Source organism: Lynx rufus, unplaced genomic scaffold, assembly GCF_022079265.1.
Source record: "Lynx rufus isolate CCGP_SWC_20201006 ecotype Redwood Valley unplaced genomic scaffold, mLynRuf1.p SCAF_18, whole genome shotgun sequence".
Taxonomy (NCBI): domain Eukaryota; kingdom Metazoa; phylum Chordata; class Mammalia; order Carnivora; family Felidae; genus Lynx; species Lynx rufus.
Window position 1 is genome coordinate 25429644 of NW_025814832.1, and position 19782 is coordinate 25449425.

The 19782-nt window shown below is 35.4% G+C and overlaps 1 protein-coding gene across 1 annotated transcript; it reads right to left on the reverse strand.

Moving 5' to 3' along the window:
- Nucleotides 1–307: 307 nt before the first annotated feature.
- Nucleotides 308–19522, reverse strand: FBXO47 (F-box protein 47). The gene is made up of 10 exons (XM_047081749.1): nt 19339–19522; nt 18814–18984; nt 15874–15950; nt 14283–14360; nt 11566–11674; nt 5921–6097; nt 4830–4976; nt 4020–4162; nt 1073–1232; nt 308–420 (listed from the first exon to the last, which is right to left on the reverse strand). The coding sequence occupies exons 1-10, from the start codon at nt 19520–19522 to the stop codon at nt 308–310; spliced, it is 1359 nt and encodes a 452-aa protein (XP_046937705.1).
- Nucleotides 19523–19782: the final 260 nt, after the last annotated feature.

The following is a 19782-nucleotide window of genomic DNA, read 5'->3' on the forward strand; positions in this document are numbered from 1 at the left end:
CCACACATACAGGTTGGCCCCAGATTCTTGGATACTAATGCTCTATTTAGTTGGGTGTTAGGTTTATCAAAATCTGGAGGCACAGCTTGTTTTCCAGAGAAATCTCAACACATTCTTGGGGTTGTCTGTAATTTTTATATTAATAATGGTGTAAGTAGTTGCCTCTAAAGTTCTATAGTTTTTGAGTTCTTAGGTTACTTAGGTGATAAAAAGTCCCATGGATGCTGTTCTCCGAGTGTGGAAAAGTAGCACTCTTCTAATTGTTAGTTCAGTGAGGTATTCTCTAAATGCAAGGCTTTCTGAGTAGTTAGGTAGAAAGAGGATTCATGGTCAAATACAAGACCTCCTTATGGAAGTTAGCCTGAGCATGCACAAGATGGAACAGATTCAAAAAGCTTCTGTCATCTTCATCACGGTCTCCTGTATGCCACACAGGAATGGACAGTAGGGAAAAGAAAATCACAGTTAAATTTTTAAATATATGATTTATTCAGAACAAGATGTTCCAATTTTCCCTAATAATATGTAACAGGAGACTAGTTAGTTATCTTACTAAGTCATACACTAACCACTGAAATCAGGGAGTTATATATGAGTACTGACTAAGAAGTAGAAGAAAAGGGTGCTGGTTCATGCTTTACTGCCTCTAACTATATGACTTTGGGCAAGTCAAGTAATTTCGCTAAGACTTAGTTTTCTCAACTGCAAAATAGGGTTGATTATCATATTGACTAGCTAATTAAACTATACAATAATATGTGTTGAAACTAAAAAATAGGGGATATTATTATGATGATTATGATAGTTGGCAAGTTAACATTTTACTGTGCAAAATTGAAACGAGTTCCTTCTGGAGCAGACTCTTCAACTTGATGTTTTCCATTAAAATCCATACCAGATTTAAAAAGTAGCAAAACCAGGAACTAAATATATCTCATGGAAAAACAAACCAAAAATGTCTGCTCCTTCTATTCTTAGTTTAGAAGTAAAAGTCTACACAGAATTATCTGTTTCAAGTGGAGATTAGAATGCATTTTATTCACACCTGTGTACCATCTACATGTACACTCACCGGACATAACTGACTGCAGCATTTCCATTATAACACAAGCAAATGCATTTGCCACACTCTGCAGGAAGTTATTTCTTTCCACCGGAGTGCTAAAGACTTTACAGACTTTTTGCATCATTTTAACCGCCCAATCCATGCAGTATAGTTCTTTCTCACACACCTGATTTAGATATAAAAAGAATTATGGTAAATCTTCATGTAAAGGAAACTGCAGAATTTTAAAATGGTACTAATAATAACGGTTTGTGACTTAACATGATTTTATTACACATAACATCATATTGAGTTTATAAGTGAGACATGCTCTTACATTTAATTCTCCTTTGCTTTCAAATAGTACAATTTTAGTGGGAAAAAAGTGTGAGGTAAATAAAAGTTTTGCTCAAGATTATCATAGTGTATCATTTATTAATGTAAGAACTAACATTGCAAATAATTATTAAGCGTATCAAAAATAAGACTTATGCTCATTCATTCAATCAGCAAATATTTACTGAGCAGATGCTAAGAGCTGGAGACACAATGGTTAAGCCATTAAGACAGGGCTTCTATTTTCCGGGAATCCAATAAGGGTGACAAACAGGAAATTTTAATAGGCAAGAGAACTATGGTATTATCAACTCTCTACTATAAGAGTTGTAGGGAGTATTTACCTCTCTATTATTTAAAAGATAAAATATTTAAAGTAAAGATTACATGTTAATAGTTAAGAGTAGCTGAAAGGACAAAGCTTTATTTACTAACATTCTAAATGGCCAACTTAAATCACATAGTCAAATAACACACAACATGAAAATAAACCATATAGTAGTGTAACATTTAGTTATAATGTAAATCTGACAGGGAAGATATGTGCACTGTGCACTGTGTAATAGGCACTGTTCCAGGCACTATGAAATTAATAAGCAACGTAGCCCTGGACGTCAAAGAGCTCGCGATCAATTCTGGGAGATGACTTACCCCACACATGCAATGGCTTATGACCACTATTAGCAAATGAAGACAAAGAGAAGACAAATCTGACGCCATTTAGAGAAAATTAAGGATCAGAATTAAGATGTTTATCAGAGGTTTTGCAGGGAAGTCATCCTTAGTGACTTCCTCTTCATTCCACTTGCTATAGTGCTGCCAAAGTAAACTTCCAAAGACTTAAAACTGATCATGTCACTCACCTTCCTAAAACTTTTCAGCAGCTCCTTATTAGAGGATGTGTTCAACCTCCACAGGATGGTTGACAAAGCCCTTCCTTACCTAGCCTCTCCCTTCCTATCTAACCTTACCTCCTCTTCCTCTGAACATTTTACTCCAGAAATAGTAATACTGAACTGCTTACAGTCCTTTGAATATAGCCAGGCAGTTCCATTTCTTTCTCCTTTTGAGGGAATCTGCTTAATTATTAAAAAAAATATTTGCATTGCGAATTCAGTTAATTTATAGCTTTTTTCACAGTTTCACATTTTAAGAAGAGCCACAGAGGTTTCATTCATGTTTTAAGCAGTTGAGTTGGTAAAGAACCTGGTCTCCATTTCATAGGAAATGGATTACATTCAATTATTCCTCATAAAAGTCAACTGGAAGACTATTCTTGCTGCTTTTGAAGCACTGGTGGGGTGGCATCTGTGATGGTAGCTAACTAAATCAATGAGATTTTATGTAATACGTGCAGGTACATGCTTGAATAATTTGCAATGCCCCCCCCTTCAATCTTCTGGCAAACTTCTATTCATTTTTAAAAACATATTTCTACTGGGATTGGGGAAGCCTTGTCTGTGCTCTATATTCACCCAATATTGGCTCCTCTCTGTTACCTCTGTTTCTATTTGTACATTATTTTTGTACTTATCACACTGAATTTATTTATAAATAAATAAACTGATACCTCTTAAAAGACCTTAAGCCGCTTTTTGTCAGAGATTTGTTCTGTTAATCTCCATAGTTTTTAATAGGTATTTTTTTAAATGTTTATTTATTTATTTCGAGAGAGAGATAAAGACAGAGACAGAGAGAGCACACACAAGCAGGGTAGGGGCAGAGAGAGAAGAGAGAGAGAAAATCCCAGCGTGGAGCCTGACACAGGTTTTGATCCCAGGAACCACAGGATCGTGACCTGAGCTGAAACCAAGGGCCAGATGCCCAACTGACTAAGCCACCCAGGCTCCCCAATTTCCACAGTCTTAGAATATTACACAGTGTATGGCCCGTAGTAAAACACTCGATTTGTGTTAAATGAATGCATATTAAATATATTTTTTGATGTTTTATTTTGAAAAACATTTTAACTATACAAAGTGTAAATAATAGTATAATGAACCCCCAATATACATTCCCTAGCTTCAACAATCACCAATCTTGTCTCCTCTCTACTATCATTTACTTTTACATCCTCGCCCTGCTGCCCACTGATTATTTTGAAGCAAATCATAAAAAGTGCTTTTTCAGGGGTGCCTGAGTGGCTCAGGTGGTTGAGCAACTAACTTCAGCTCAGGTCATGATCTCGCGGTTCACGAGTTCAAGCCCTGCATCGGGCTCTGTGCTGACAGCTCAGAGCCTGGAGCCTGCTTTGGATTCTGTATCTCTCTTTCTCTCTGCCCCTCCCCTGATCATGCTCTCTCTCTCTCTCTCTCTCTCTCTCTCTCAAAAGTAAATAAAAGTAAAAATTAAAAAAAAGAAATAAGCGCTTTTTGAAAATGGGACTTTAAAAAAAGAATATAATTTGGCAGAGTTGTATGATAACAATATAGACATGAAGTGGGGAGAGGTGAATATAAGCAATGTTTCCAAATATGATATTATATTACTATATTAAAATATTTTTAAGTATCATAAAAATATATGCTTAAATACTTATTCTTTCAAAATGTTTTGAACATATTTCAGTTCCTTCAGGGCAGCTCCCTAGTAAGTAAACTGTAATGTTAACTTACTAGAGAAAAACTTGTTTACTTACCAAAGCCAAAAAGACTATCAGCTTTGCCAATTCAATGGCCCGTCCATTCACAGCTTTACTAGCCATGAAAGTGAAACAGATGTTGTTCCCACTTAGGATTAGGAGACGTGCATTATTCTCTAGAAGCCATTCACGGGGAACCACTTTTATTAGAGGGAGAACAGTTATTTAGTGAAAAATTATGTAATAGCTCTAGTAAACACCATTAAGAACATGCAATATTATATCACCTTGTTGGAAATACAACTAGTGCTAAGGGAAAAGCTCAGAAAAAATGCTTTAGTTGTATAGCATTCAACTAGAGACAGAGATTATTGCCAAGTTATGGTGACTTTTACAAATGTTCTAGTAATATGGTCAAAGCATTTCTCCTACATATAGATCAAAAGGCATGATAGTCTAATTCTGTGTAAGGAAAGAAATCTTATAAACTTTAGAATCCGAAGAATTCTGCAAGAATGGGAAAAATTGTTTTCCTTTTCCTTGCCAATAGAAGAGGGCTTTCTTCTTACACAGCCTAGGAGGGTGTTTGTGAGAATTTACAAAATGGGAATGATTGAGCTATAATTAAATTTGTGAAACTTTCAAACAGTAATGGTAATAAATATATATGTATTGGCAAGTGGAGGAAAGTACATTGATGATATGCGTTCTCTTCAAACATAATGTCAAACTCTTTAAATATTTTAGAATATTTAGTGATCTCGAATAGGTAATTCATTTATTACCCATAGAATTATCCTTACAATTTTATAACCATATTCTGAGAATACATTTCTATTATTCTATGTGGTAAATATGTATTTTTACCTGATAGTTCATCTATAAGACTGATAACATCATCTGCTGTCCATTCTTTCGTGCCTGTGTCATATAGTAATTTAATGGCATCAGCCAAACCTTTCAGACTGGATTCATCTGTAGGTTCTTCTATCATTTTCTGCCAAACCACCTGTCCTAGATAATTGAAACAAAAACTAGGCTATGACAGAATAGTTGGATTTATGATAAAGACTTCATGGATTGTTTAAAAAGGAAATTGGATTGCATAATGGAATCCCATTGCTTATATATGCTACTTTCATTTTAACTTTCATAATGAAAGTGAATTTTGATAATAGTCTAAGTTTGAATGTCTCTGGATGATGTGATGAAGCATAGGAACAATAGCTAAATGAAGTAAAGGTAGTTTCGCCAAGCAGAATAGTGCTTCTAGTTCAAAGATAATGCTATTCCTGTAACAGAAATTGTAGTAAATGATGTAGTCTTAGTAAAATCATGTCAAATCTATTGATGTCCTTCTGAAAGGAGAGCATGCTGTATCTGAGTATCTTTCAAACATTTATACCAAAACACAGTAATCCAGTCAGTTTTTGATTATTTATCTATGACCAATTTGCTTTGTGAATTACACAGAACAAAATTTTATCCCAGATTGGCTTCCTGTTCCTATTCAGTGTACTTTAAACTAGTTACTTCCTGACAGAGACAATATGAAACAAAGAACTGCACGCTAATATTAACGTTAACCTAAGCAAAACTTAACTGGAAAGGCAAAATTTCAAATAATCATATTATGCACCCAAAACATCAATTTCGACTACTGTGCTTTACAGGCATTATGAGTCCCCTCCAGCAGCAAACATAATCTTGAGTTAAGATAATGTTTAGAAATAAAATGTAGTGATTTTTAGGTATACCAAAGATGATTGGAATATATTTGGTAATGGCCTGCAGTCTTAAGTTATGCATAAGCCAATGTAGTGTACATCTATGAAATCATGAAACACAGTATAGCCAATAGGAATGATGAAACTGAGCAGGTACAAAAAGATATGCTTCCTAAAGTAAGAGTAATTAACCAGTTTTGTAACATACATTCCTGAAAAATGGATGCTCACCATCTTGAGGAGATATTGGTCCAAAGATGATATACAATAATCTTGCCTGATTCACCATTGGCCATGGTTTTAATATACGCGTCAACCAAAAAGCAGAATCACTTTGATGTATCCAGTGATCAAGCAGGACGCTCCTACAGAATAGTCTGATCCTTAACTCTAGTTTTCGAGCACTTCCTATGAAGACAAAAGAATTGTAAACCATTCTTCCTAGAAAGGCTGATGTGCATATTGGATAGGTCAGTGATAGACATTTGTAACATGCTTTGTACTGAAAGTGCTATTTCATTTTCCTCTGTAAAAATTTTAGATTATCAAGGGACTATTATTTATTTATTTATTAAAAAAATTTTTAATGTTTTTATTTATTTTTGAGACAGAGAGAGACAGAGCATGAGCAGGGGAGGGGCAGAGAGAGAGGGAGACACAGCATCCGAAGCAGGCTCCAGGCTCTGAGCTGTCAGCACAGAGCCCGACGCGGGGCTCGAACTCACAAATCGTGAGATCATGACCTGAGCTGAAGTCGGACGCCTAACCGAATGAGCCACCCAGGTGCCCCAAGGGACTATTTTTTAAACAATTTTATTGAGATATACTTTACACACCATACAATTGAGTGGCTTTTAGTATATTCACAGATATGTACAGCCAGCACCAAGCCAATTTTAGAATCTTTCATCACCTCAAAAAGAAATCCTGTTCTTTTAGCTATCACCGCCCCCCTCCATTATTTACCACCCGAGCCTTAAGCAACAATAATCAACCCTCTGTCTCTAAAGCCTTCCTCTTTCTGGACTTTCATACGAATGAAATCATACAGTATGTGGTCTTTGTAACTGGCTTCTTTCACTTAGCATGTTTTTTTTTTTAAATCACATTTTTATTATAGCAATATATAAAGCAAGTAACTTTAAATGTTCATAACTACAACACCTGGCATGTTTTTAAGGTTCATCCATGTTATGGCATCTATCAGTACTTCCTTCATTTTTTTTTTTGTCAAATAATATTCCATTGCATAGATATACCTCATTTTGTTTATCCATTCACCCATTGATGGACATTTGGGTTGTTTCTACCTTTCGGCTATTATAACATTTGTGTACCAGTTTCTGTGTGGACATATGTTTTCATTTCTCTTGGGAAATACCTAGGAGTGGAATTTCTGGGTCATCTAGTAACGCTATGTTTAATCATTTGAGGAACTGCCAGACTGCTTTCCAAAATGGCTGTACCGTCTTACATCCCAAACAGCAATGTATGAGGGTTCCAATTTTTCCACATTCTCGCCAACATTTGTTATTATTTGACTTTTTGATTCTAGCCATTCTGGTGGGTATGAAGTGGAATCTTGTGTTTGCTTTTTAAACAGACTTATTGAAATATATATAATTTACATACCATATAATTCACCCATTTAAAGTATATAATTCAATAGTTTATAATCTATCATATTATTGGGGTGCCTGGCTAGTCGGAAGAGCATGAGACTCTTGATCTTGGGGTCATGGGTTTGTAACCTATGTTGAATGTAGAGATTACTTAAATAAACTTTAAAAATCTATTATATTATTAATTTTTAAAAATTGTGGTAAATATATATATTTATTTATATGTATATAAATATATATAACATAGTGCTTGCCATCTTAACCATTTTTAAAGCTTGTATAATACAATGGCCTCAATTACATTCACAATATTGTTCCACCATCATAACTGTTTATTTCCAGAACTCTTTTATCACCTCAAACAAACTCTATAACCATTTAAGCAATAACTCCAATTTCCCTCTGCCCCCAGTTCCTAATAACCTCTAATCTGCTTTCTGTTTTTATGAATTTGCCTGTTTAAGGTACCTCACTTAAGTGGAATCACAACATCTGTCCTTTTGTGTCTGACTTATTTCACTTAGCATGCTTTCTAAGTTCATCCATTTTAGCATGGATCAAGACTTCATTCCCTCTTATGGCTGAAAAATATTCCATTGTATGAATATACCACATTTTGTTTATCCATTCATCTGTTCAACACTTGGGTTGTTCCCACTTTTTGGATATTGTGAATAATGCTGTGGTGAACATTGGCATACATGTATCTTTCCAAGTCCCAGCTTTCAATACCTAGGAGTGGAATTGCTTGGTCATATGATAAATCTATGTTTAGCTTTTTGAGGAATGGTCAAGCTTGTCTTCCATAGTGGTGGCACCATTTTACATTTTTATACAATTTATGATCTATTTACTTATAGATAAGACAAGTATAAATGGAAAGTCTACCAATGATCTAAGGCCGTATGAAGTATGTACTTCCTAATGTGTTAAGCCATGTAACGTAGATGTGTAGGTGTCAGAGATCACTGAAGGCCTGGGGACCAAGAAAGGCTTTACAGAGGAAAGTCAGGTAAGTTGGGTTTTAAAAAATGAGGAGAGGGGCGCCTGGGTGGCTCAGTTGGCTGAGCGTCTGACTTCAGCTCAGGTCATGATCTCACAGTCCATGGGTTCGAGCCCCACGTTGGGCTCTGTGCTGACAGCTCAGAGCCTGGAGTCTGCTTCAGATCCTGTGTCTCCCTCTCTCTCTGCCCCTCCTCTGCTCATGCTCTGTCTCTCTGTCTCAAAAATAAATAAAAACATTTTAAAAAATGAGGAGAGGGGCGCCTGGGTGGCGCAGTCGGTTAAGCGTCCGACTTCAGCCAGGTCACGATCTCGCGGTCCGTGAGTTCGAGCCCCGCGTCAGGCTCTGGGCTGATGGCTCAGAGCCTGGAGCCTGTTTCCGATTCTGTGTCTCCCTCTCTCTCTGCCCCTCCCCCGTTCATGCTCTGTCTCTCTCTGTCCCAAAAATAAATAAAACGTTGAAAAAAAAAATGAGGAGAGATGGTATTTCAGAAAAAAAAATAGAGAATGAATAAAAGATATGAAGTGGAAATGTTTAAGAGATGTGTGAGACACAGTGAGTAGAGTGAGAAGCCTACTCTATGTCAAACAAATACAGAGAATAGTGGGGAATAAGTCTGCAAAAGTTGGGTGGGATTAGAATGTAAAGGCCAGTATAAAAAGTTTGGACTTTATTTTGAAGACATTAGAGAGCCAGTGAAAGTTTTTGATCAAGGAAGGGACATGATAAATTAATTTTGTTATTGTTTCATTGGGCTTCTAATCTGCCTTTTTGATCCATAATTTGTATCATAATGAAACATCTCAAACTGTCAGAAAAAGCAGAGATACTACAAAAATACTGTGTACCAATCACGTAGCTTTGTCAAAGCTTTACTTTTTGCTATATTTGCTTCAGATTTTTAAAATAAATAAAACATTATAGGTACAGTTACAGCTCCTTGTATATCACTCCCAATCCCCTTGCCCTTCATCCTCAGAGGTGATCACCATCTTGAATTTGGGTTTTGACCCTCCTGTACCTAGTCAACATTCTCTGGAAAAATAAAACAAACAGGGTGTGTATGTATACACAGAGAAGAATTTATTCTGAGAAACTGGCTCATGAGATTGTTGAGGTTTGGCAATCCAAAATCTGCAGGATATGCTGGCAGACTAGAGAACAGAGAATAGTTGCAGTTCAAGTCCAAAGGCAGTCTGCTGGCAGAATTTTATCTTGCTTGGGAAGGTCAGTCTTTTTCTACTAAGGCCTTCAAGTGATTGATGAGGGTAATTTGTTTATTCAAAGTCTACTGCTTAAATGTTAATTTCATCTAAGAAATAATTTCAGAGAAATGTCTAGAATAATGTTTGACCAAATATCTGGGTACTGTGGCCTAGCCACATGGGCACTCAAACTTAATTATCACATCTCCCAACTATGTTCTTATACTTTTCTTTTTTTACATTTTTTAAACGTTTATTTATTTTTGAGAGAGAGACAGAATGAAAGCAGGGGAGAGGCAGAGAGAGAGGGAGACACAGAATCCGAAGCAGGCTCCAGGCTCTGAGCTGTTAGCACAGAGCCCGATGCTGGGCTCGAACTCACGAACTGTGAGATCATGAACTGAGCTGAAGTCGGATGCTTAACTGACTCAGCCACCCAGGCGCCCCTGTTCTTATACTTAAAAAAAAAAAATTTTTTTAACGTTCATTTATTTTTGAGGGGGAGAGAGACAGAGATAGAGTGTGAATGGAGGAGGAGCAGAGAGAGAAGGAGACACAGAATCTGAAGCAGGCTCCAGGCTCTGAGCTGTTAGCACAGAGCCTGACACGGGGCTTGAACCCACAAACCGTGAGATCAAGACCTGAGCCAAAGTCAGAGGTCTAACTGACTGAGCCACCAGGCACTCCTGTTCTTACACTTTTTAATACATGTATGTTACCATAATGAATATATAGAATTATTTTACATGTTTTTAATTTGTATATAAATAGTATTATATTGAAAATATCCTTTGGTTACCTTTTTCTCAAATTATATTTTAAGATTTATCCATACATTTTAACTACTCATTAATCCATTTTAACTACTAATGGATTTCATTGTATGAATGCTTAATTTATTTATCCATTCACCTGACAATGGGCATTTAGATTGTTTGCAGTTTTTCATGGTTCCATACTGTATAAGAATGTTCATTCTTTTTTTTTTTTTTTAACGTTTATTTATTTTTTGAGACAGAGAGAGACAGAGCATGAACGGGGGAAGGTCAGAGACAGGGAGACACAGAATCTGAAACAGGCTCCAGGCTCTGAACAGTCAGCACAGAGCCCGACGCGGGGCTCGAACTCACGGACCGCGAGATCTTGACCTGAGCCGACTTCACCCAACCGACTGAGCCACCCAGGCGCCCCGAATGTTCATTCTTATACATGTCTCCTTATGCACACTGTGGGAGTGTCTCCCAGTGATATTGCTAGATTGTAGGATTCCATAATTTTAAAATATGAAATATTTCATATATATACACAAAGGTTTAAATAATGCTATAACAAACACCTTTGTAGCCTCCATCCAGACTTAAGGAATAAAATATGAATACAATTAAGCCCTGAGTACTTCTTTCTCTAATCACATGCCATATTTGCTTCACAGTTTAATTCAGTGTTTATCATTCCCTTACATTTCTTTGTCCTTTTACTACATATGGATGTCATGATTTACTTTTTTAAGTTTATTTTTATTTATTTTGAGAGAGAGATAGCGAGCAAGTAGGGAGGGGCAGAGAGGGAGACAATATCCCAAACAGGCTTCGCTCTGTCAGTGCAGAGCTTGATACAGGGCTCAAACTCATGAACCCTGGGAGCATGACCTGAGCTGAAGTCAAGAGTTGGAGGCTTAACCGACTGAGCCAACCAGGTGCCCCTGTCATGATTTACTTTTAAATACATTTTTGAACTCTGCTCTTTTTTTTCCCCTATTTAAAAAAAATTTTTTAATGTTTATTCATTTTTGAGAGACAGGACATGAGTGGGTGGGGGGAGGTCGGTGGAGGGGCATGGAGGGGCAGGGAGACACAGAATCTGAAGCTGGCTCCAGGCTCTGAGCTGTCAGCACATGATCCATGAGATTGAACTCATGATCCATGAGATCATGACCTGAGCCGATGTTGGACGCTAGGTTGACTGAGCCTCTCAGGCAAGGCGCCCTCCTTTTTTCCCCCTATTTTAATATCTGTAATAATACTAATTAATTGTAGTTTTTTTTACCTGGTTTGCTGCAGACAACGGTCTGCACCTTACGGGAGAGATCAGTCAGCTCACATAAGAAGTTATACACACGATGGCACTCGAGTTCATCCCAACCTGCTGTTAAGGTCTAAGAATAATAAAATAAAGGAAATATTGTAGATGTTCAGACCATCAAATCAAAATGTAAGTCACTACTGCCTTATGAACGTAATAGCTGTATCATATGATTGAGGTGATGTGCAATTTTTATTCAGTATGGAATATTTAATAAGAAAATTTATATAAACAAATCCTAGAAATGCTCCAAAATCCAGTTTCTTTTTGGTTGTAAAGGGAGTATCCTTTCAGAGAACTTTCAAATGGTACTGAATCCTGAACTCTGACAGTATGAGTAAAATAACACAGCCAAAACCCTAGAACGTAGTATTAGCTATCTGACTCACAACATACTGTAGTTTAGTTTTAGACTTCAACAGAATCCCTTTAATCTCCTCTAGCTATCATTTATGATATTACATACAAGTGATAATGATTTAATTTTAATATGACAGTTATGACTATTTATTAATGACATTTTGATGTGAACAAGCAAACATTTTTATTAGGACAGAGTTCAATAATTATCATTGAACAAACCATAATGTAAAGTTATACATATATGAAAAGGAAATTCAAATGGTATACCACTATAGTTAGATTCTCAAAAGGTTGACTAATCATACAAATTTTTCTTAAAATAGTTGAACTGGATTTTAGTAGTTTAAAAATTAATCTCATTTTCTCTGGAAGGACATAGAAGAAACTGCTAACAACAGTTACTTCTGTTGAAGGGAACTTGGTAGATAAGGGACAGGCCTTGTTGGGAGATTTACTTTTCACTTTATACAATTTTGTACCTTTTGAATTTTATATAAATATATGTGTTTATATTACCTTCCCTACCCCCTCTCCCAAAGCAAAAGTCTATCTCCCTGGAATCTGGGCAGGCAGATGGTGGCTGGGAGGCTGGGATATACAGCAAGATTGTTATAAACATTGTAAGGTTGTTTAAGTTTTAAATAAGTTATTACAGCTGATCCTTGAACAAGGCAGGGGTTGGGGCACTGACACCCCCTCACAGTCGAAAATCCACATATAGATTTTGGCTCTCCCAAAACTTAACTACTAATAGTCTACTGTTGACCACAAGCCTTACCAATAACATAGTCAATTGACATATATTTTGTATGTTATATGTATTGTATACTGTATTTTTACAATAAAGTGAGAAAAAAATGTTATTCAGAAAATCATAAAGGGGCGCCTGGGTGGCTCAGTCGGTTAAGCATCCAACTTTGGCTCAGGTCACAATCTCAGGGTTCATGAGTTTGAGCCCCACACATGCTCTCTGCTGACAGTGCAAGGCCTGCTTCGGATCCTCTGTTTCCCTCTCTCTCTGCCCCTCCTCCGATCTCTCTCTCTCTCTCTCTCAAAAAGAAAAATAAAATAAGAAAGAGGTAATACATTTATAGTACTATACTGACTTATTGAAAAACATCTGTCTATAAGTAGACCTGGACAGTTCAAACCTGTGTTGTTCAAGGGTATACTGTACATTTAAACTGCTTAGAACGATGTAATAGATTAATAATATATCATTAATATTGAATAACATTAAATAATAGTATTGTTATCTTCTTTGTTTATAATAAAAGATTAGTGAAAAACTTTTATTTTTTTATTTTTATTTTTTTAACGTTTTATTTATTTTTGAGACAGGGAGAGACAGAGCATGAACAGGGGAGGGTCAGAGAGAGGGAGACACAGAATCTGAAACAGGCTCCAGGCTCTGAGCTGTCAGCACAGAGCCCGACGCGGGGCTCAAACTCACGGACCGCAAGATCATGACCTGAGCCGAAGTCGGCCGCTTAACCGACTGAGCCACCCAGGCCCCCCTGTCAAAAACTTTTAAAATCATCTAGTTTTATTTCTTTTTTTTTATCAACTTAATTGAGATATAATTGACATTAACATTGTGTAGGTCAAAGGTGCACCATGTAGTGATTTTATATATGTATATATTGCAAAATAATTACAATAATTAACACATCTATCATCTCCCAAAGTTACAATTTTTTTCACTTCTAAAATCACATTTAAAAAAAAATATTTATTTTTGAGAGAGAGAGAGAGACAGAGTGCAAGTGGGGGAGGGGCAGAGAGAGAAGGAAACAGAATTCAAAGCAGGCTCCAGGCTCTGAGCTGTCAGCACAGAGCTGATGCAGGGCTCAAATCCACGAACTGCGAGATCATCTGAACCGAAGTCTGACACTTAACCGAATGAGCCACCCAGGCACCCCTAAAATCACATTTTAAATAACTAGCTCAAGACTAAAACTTCATTACACACACACACACACACACACACACACACACACACACACAAATGCACGCACACTCCACCCCACAAGATTACTAGTCTTTACAGTTGGCTGGAAATGTCAAGGATATTGGTATGGAGCAAATAAATATTAAATGTTCTTACCATTGAGAAATTCAAGAAAAAAATCTGAGGTGGCAAACACACTATTAGATTAACACATCCTCAGATCTTTATATTTTGTTCTCTTCTAGATTATTTTTATTAACCTACAGAAAGCTAGATTACATGCTCTACTTGTTAACATTTCAAAAAGCATTCCTTTTCTTCTTCTTTCATGAAATGTACCTATAAAAAATAAATTTTAAAAATGTACCTGCAAAAACATGCCATAACATGGTAATCCTAAGCATTGGATAGGGGCTGCACAGCCATTGAATTTAAAACAGGAAACCTGTAAAGAAACAACTATTAATTCCTCTTTTTCAATGGAACTGTACAATGATTGGACATTCAAATTTAATGGAAATATGCAGGAATTTTTCAGTATTGAAAAATAATTAAAACACTAAATAACTAATTAGCATTGTGTTATATAGGTGGGATCTCAAAAGAAGTATAAACAGAGTCCATCTTCAAGTTCATAATTTATTTAGAATAAAATACATGCACATGAAATTATTTTGATAATTCAGGTTAGAATACATATAAATGTTAAAATGACCAAATATACACTGTATCAGATATTGTGAAAGCAGAAACAAGATAAATTTGATCAAAACAGCTTCTGAAGGATGTGAAAAAAGCACTTAGAGTAAGATGCAAATATAATGAATGGAAAAGATAGGTGAGGGAAATGATAATGACAAAATTTTATAGAGGTAGGATAAAAAGGTTTATATGGAAAGAAAGATATGACATGCTTAATTGGGCTCAATGTAGTAGAAGTAAGGTTGCATCGTCAGGGAGAACCCTAAATATGGACTTTGGACTTTATCTTGCTGAAATTGAGTAACCACCGAAAGATTTTTAAGCAAGAAAATTAACTTGATGAAAGGGATGCTTTAGGAAGAATATCTTGATTCAACATACAGAATGTCCTGGGAAGTGAAGAAATAGATGGCAGAAAGATCATCTGAGAAGCTGCTGCAATAATATAGATCTGAACTTCATGCAAATGCCGACATGAAAAAAGCTGATGCATCAGAAACAGTTTGCATACTATTGAGCGTAGAACTGAACCGCAGCATCGGATGTATATTTGAGTTTGTATAGTGAAATTCAAAAGCTTATACAGAGATTATGCCTAAACACATTGATACATATTTCCAAGTCATAAATTATCATAAAAGTTTTATTATTTTAATATTAAAAACACTTTCCTATTTTTTGAAAATTTAAACAGAAATGATTTCATTTTAATAAAATACGTAAATCACCACTTTAAAACATCCTCAGGATTCTCATGTAGGGTAAAAATACTTTTATACTCTGATAAGCTTAACAAACTTGAATGATGTTCTTAGTTATATAAAAATATTATTTTATGGGGTGCCTGGGTAGCTCAGTTGATTAAGCATCTGAGTCTTGATTTTGGCTCAGGTCATGATCTCATGGTTTGTGGGACTGAGCCCCACATCAGGCTTTGCGCTGACAGTGCAGAGCCTGCGTGGGACCTCTCTCTCCCTCTGCATCTCTCCCCTGCTCATTCTCTCTCTCTCCCTCTCGAAACAAACAAACAAACAAACAAACATTTAAAACATTGTTATATGATAAGTAAAAGACTACTGCATTTTGGTGGTTTATAATCTCTGGATACTTGGTATTAGATCATCACCAATCAGTTTTTAGTACTAACTTATGAAATTCTACTAATTGAAGATGGATCTAAAATGAGTGTAAGACATTCATTAAAATATCGTTACTAGAAACCAAGATTATGAACTAATTAAGAAGTGTGATCTTACTTCTGCCAGTATCCTGTGAATGTACTTTAGTCTTTCCCTTGTGGGTAGCAGCAATGTACATCTTTTAAATAGCAGACCTGAGAAAGTAAAGAGACACATGAAAAAAAAAAAAAAAGATAACAATGCAATTAATTTAAGAGTACCTATAAAGCACAGCATAACATTTCCTGAAAGTCAAGTATGGTATATCACAGTAGACTGTGAGCTGACATGGTTCTGAAGAGGAAGTTTGGGAGTAAGAGTATATGGTATTTACCAAGTAACTCTGATGTCCACTAAGTGGCATAAAATCTTACAAAACATTATGAAATTGATATTATAAGACAGATACGGAAACTATTTAGACTTAAAAAGATACAACAACAGACACAAAGATACACTAGTGGAACTTTATATTGTCTTTATTCTCAAGAAAACAGATTCCAATAGTTCTTGAAATTAACATCATGTTCACGAAGGAAAATGTTTTAAGAGTCGTTAACGTAAAACATGGAAAGAATCAAAAAAGGGATTTTGTATTCCTTTCTCCAGATAAAAAAAAATTTTAAAGCATTAAGTACTTAAAATTTCAGAGGTTAGAAGTTATTTTCACTCACAGAAAGTATCCAGTTTGGATGAAATATCCATTTCTTCCTTCAAAGATATCCTTTTATGGGGCTTATATGTTAAGAATGTATAGAATTTTGTATTCAGATATTTTAAAAAAGAAAAAAAAAACTCTTCAATTTCCCAGTGAGATATGTAACTTGAACTACAATGACAGTGTATGATTTGTTTCCTGTAACTTTATGTGTTCTGTTTTCCTAAAATGGCAATACACTGTTAACATTCCTATAAGGGCAATGTTGTCCTTACACTAAAAATAAGATACATGGTAGGAAAATATATATCTGAATATCATGAATTTCTCCATTTTTATCTTCTCTGCATTTACTTTTTAACACATATAATAACTGCTTTATATAATTCTGTAGAATCTATGGGAATCCAATTTATTTTTAGAAGTTGCTATGTTTGGATAACACATGACCAGAATTGAGTTTGAAATATAAACCCTTCTTATTTTTGTACATAAAAAGACATTTTCAGTGCTTGGTTTTTAAGCTGAGTTCTTTTTCCTTTCATGTTTTGGCATCCAGTTCCATGGCATAGCATAGCCGGGGAATTGTAAGCTATAATTGTATGTTGGTTGCTTTTTCTAATGTAAAACTCCTATTTTTAAAGATTGCAATTTACCATAAAAACCAGTACTGGCTGGCTTATTTATTTTTTTTAACACAGGTGCTCTGCTATACCCTTTAGAGGCCAACTTTTAAAATTTCTTCCCACTAAAATAGAATCAGATGTAATGTTCTTTTCACACTGGCCATCTGCTCTGTTTTGTATGAAGAAGCAAATTAAAATTTATAATTTTCAGAGCACAGAATTCTGAAAATGTTATTTTGATGTCTGAAAACAAGAACAGATCAGATAGGAATGGCAACATGAGAAAATGGTAGGTACATCAAATTTACCTAAAGAATAAGTCATAAGCCAGGTGTCTGCACCAAAATTGAATGGAAGGTTGAAATCATTACGTGAATAAAACTGTTTTTAAAAGCTGGCTATTAAGATCAATACATATTTGTATTTTTCCACTGAATTATCCATATAATTATCTTAAGGCTGTTTTGCTTATTTGAGTGACTAAGTCTTGGTCATGGAGAAAAAAATTCCTTCAGATCAAAACCAAAAAAATAAGCTCTTTCACCACACCACTTGTTCTGTAACTAAGGATGTTCGGAAAAGGATATTTACAATGACAAGTAGCAAAAAGCCATTGCTATATTCTGTTACAGGCTTTACTAAGTCTAATCATAAATACTGAAACCAGTAACACTGCAATCAGATTACATACCTTTCATTTAATCTTATTAAATACACTTATCAAATACACTTTTATGTATTTACACAGGTATATAATCTTAAAGCTAGGCATCCTTGGGCTACTAAAAGATAATAATCACTGCACTATTATATCTTAATTTAAAACCTGAAAACATCATCTTAATTTTTTTTTATTTTTTTAATGTTTATTTTTTAGAAAAAGAAAGAGAGACAGAGTGTGAATGGGGGAGGAACAGAGAGAGAGGGAGACACAGAACCCGAAGCAGGCTCCAGGCTCTGAGCTGTCAGCACAGAGCCTGACATGGGGCTCGAACTCACAAACTATGAGATCATGACCTGAGCCAAAGTTGGATACTTAACCAACTGAGCCACCCAGGTATCTCATTAATTTTTGGTTTTATTGCCATACTTTGGTTAATTACAAGGTAGTTTCATAATTAAACTGGTGTCACTAGTCAAGTCAAAATTAGAATTTTATTTCAGCACTCTGAGGGAGAATAAAATCAATGAATGGGATGAAAGACATAAACAACTACAAACCAAGGGAAGAAATTGTAATTTCCTTTGATAAGGTTAATTTATTATAGCATAAAGATTTATTAGTAAATGTGTAGAGTATCTTAAAAAACACATTGTTTCTGATAAGAGAATAAGTGATCTTCCACAACATTTCTGTTTTAAGGACTATAGATTATGGTTAAAAGAGAAAAGAGGTTTCGAGATAAAACTCATTAGATACACAGGCAGTAAAGCATAGAAAATACATCAGTTTCCTAAACTGATAAGCCACCTAGACAATAAGCAAAGGTGACATTGTATGGACATGAAATCACAAGGACTGATACTTTACATTAAAGTGCATTCTCTCATCTTCAAAGATAAGTATAAGAGACTATTACGGGAAAGTCCTCACACTGAAGGGTAAAAGCATCATAGCAATAGGCACATCTTAAGAAATACCCCATTTCCCACAGGCCTTACAGAATTGTTTAATAAAACCCCCTTAATTAAGTGTAGTTCTTTACTTGTTACAATTCTCATTACATAAATTACCTAGAGATCTGTAATGTTCCAGTATGGCAGAGTCTTGTCTCTTGCTAGGCAGCTCAAGGTTATGAAAATCCTGTAGCAAAAGTCTTTTGCTTCCTGATGAGGTTGAGATATAATTAATAATGTGCTGGCTGACTGTTTTGGACACCATGCTTAGCATGCTGATATCCTTCACTACCAAAAGAAATATAAATACATATATATAAATGGCTTAATGATAAGGGTAGCACTATTATACAATCTTAACTTATAATCTTTAAATTGTTTAAAATCTACCGCTCAATGAATTGGAAATATTTAGGGATGTAACCGTCAAGTTACCATGTTATTATAACTAGAGGCATGCTTTAAAGAGTTTGAGTGTCGTACTTTCTTCATTGTACCCCTTGCCTAACAATGATGAAAATTTAGAAAATAAACATAATGTAAATACCATTAATATTCTAGCAGGGCCTAAGATGATAAACTAGTTCTTGGGAAAAAATATTCAAGTGTCTATATAACCTACTCATAGTCCCCAGACCTCACCTGACAAATATCTTAAGATTATTTGGAATATTTCCAATGGCAAGGCTTTAAAACTTCCAAGCGTTGATAAGGGCTGAGATTCTGAGCCAAGGGTATCGGAAAAATAGCTGTTGGATCGACGATTACTACGTCTATATTTCTGGTTGGGAATCAAAGTGAAACTGGTATTTACTCTAGATGCCATCCTCTTTCTTATCTCATGAATTGATCCTGGTTAGAAAAATAAAATATAAGAGACAAAGAAGAAAGGAGATTATAGCAATGAAGAGCTGTTCTTTTAAAATGAATTTGACACTTTGATGGGCAATAGCTGTCTATTTACAAATCTTTTTTTTTTTTTCCTTAAGTGATCTCTACTCCCATTGTGAGGCTTGAACTCATGACCACGAGATCAAGAGTTACATGCTCTACCAAGTGAGTCAGCCAGGCACCCCTCTATTTACA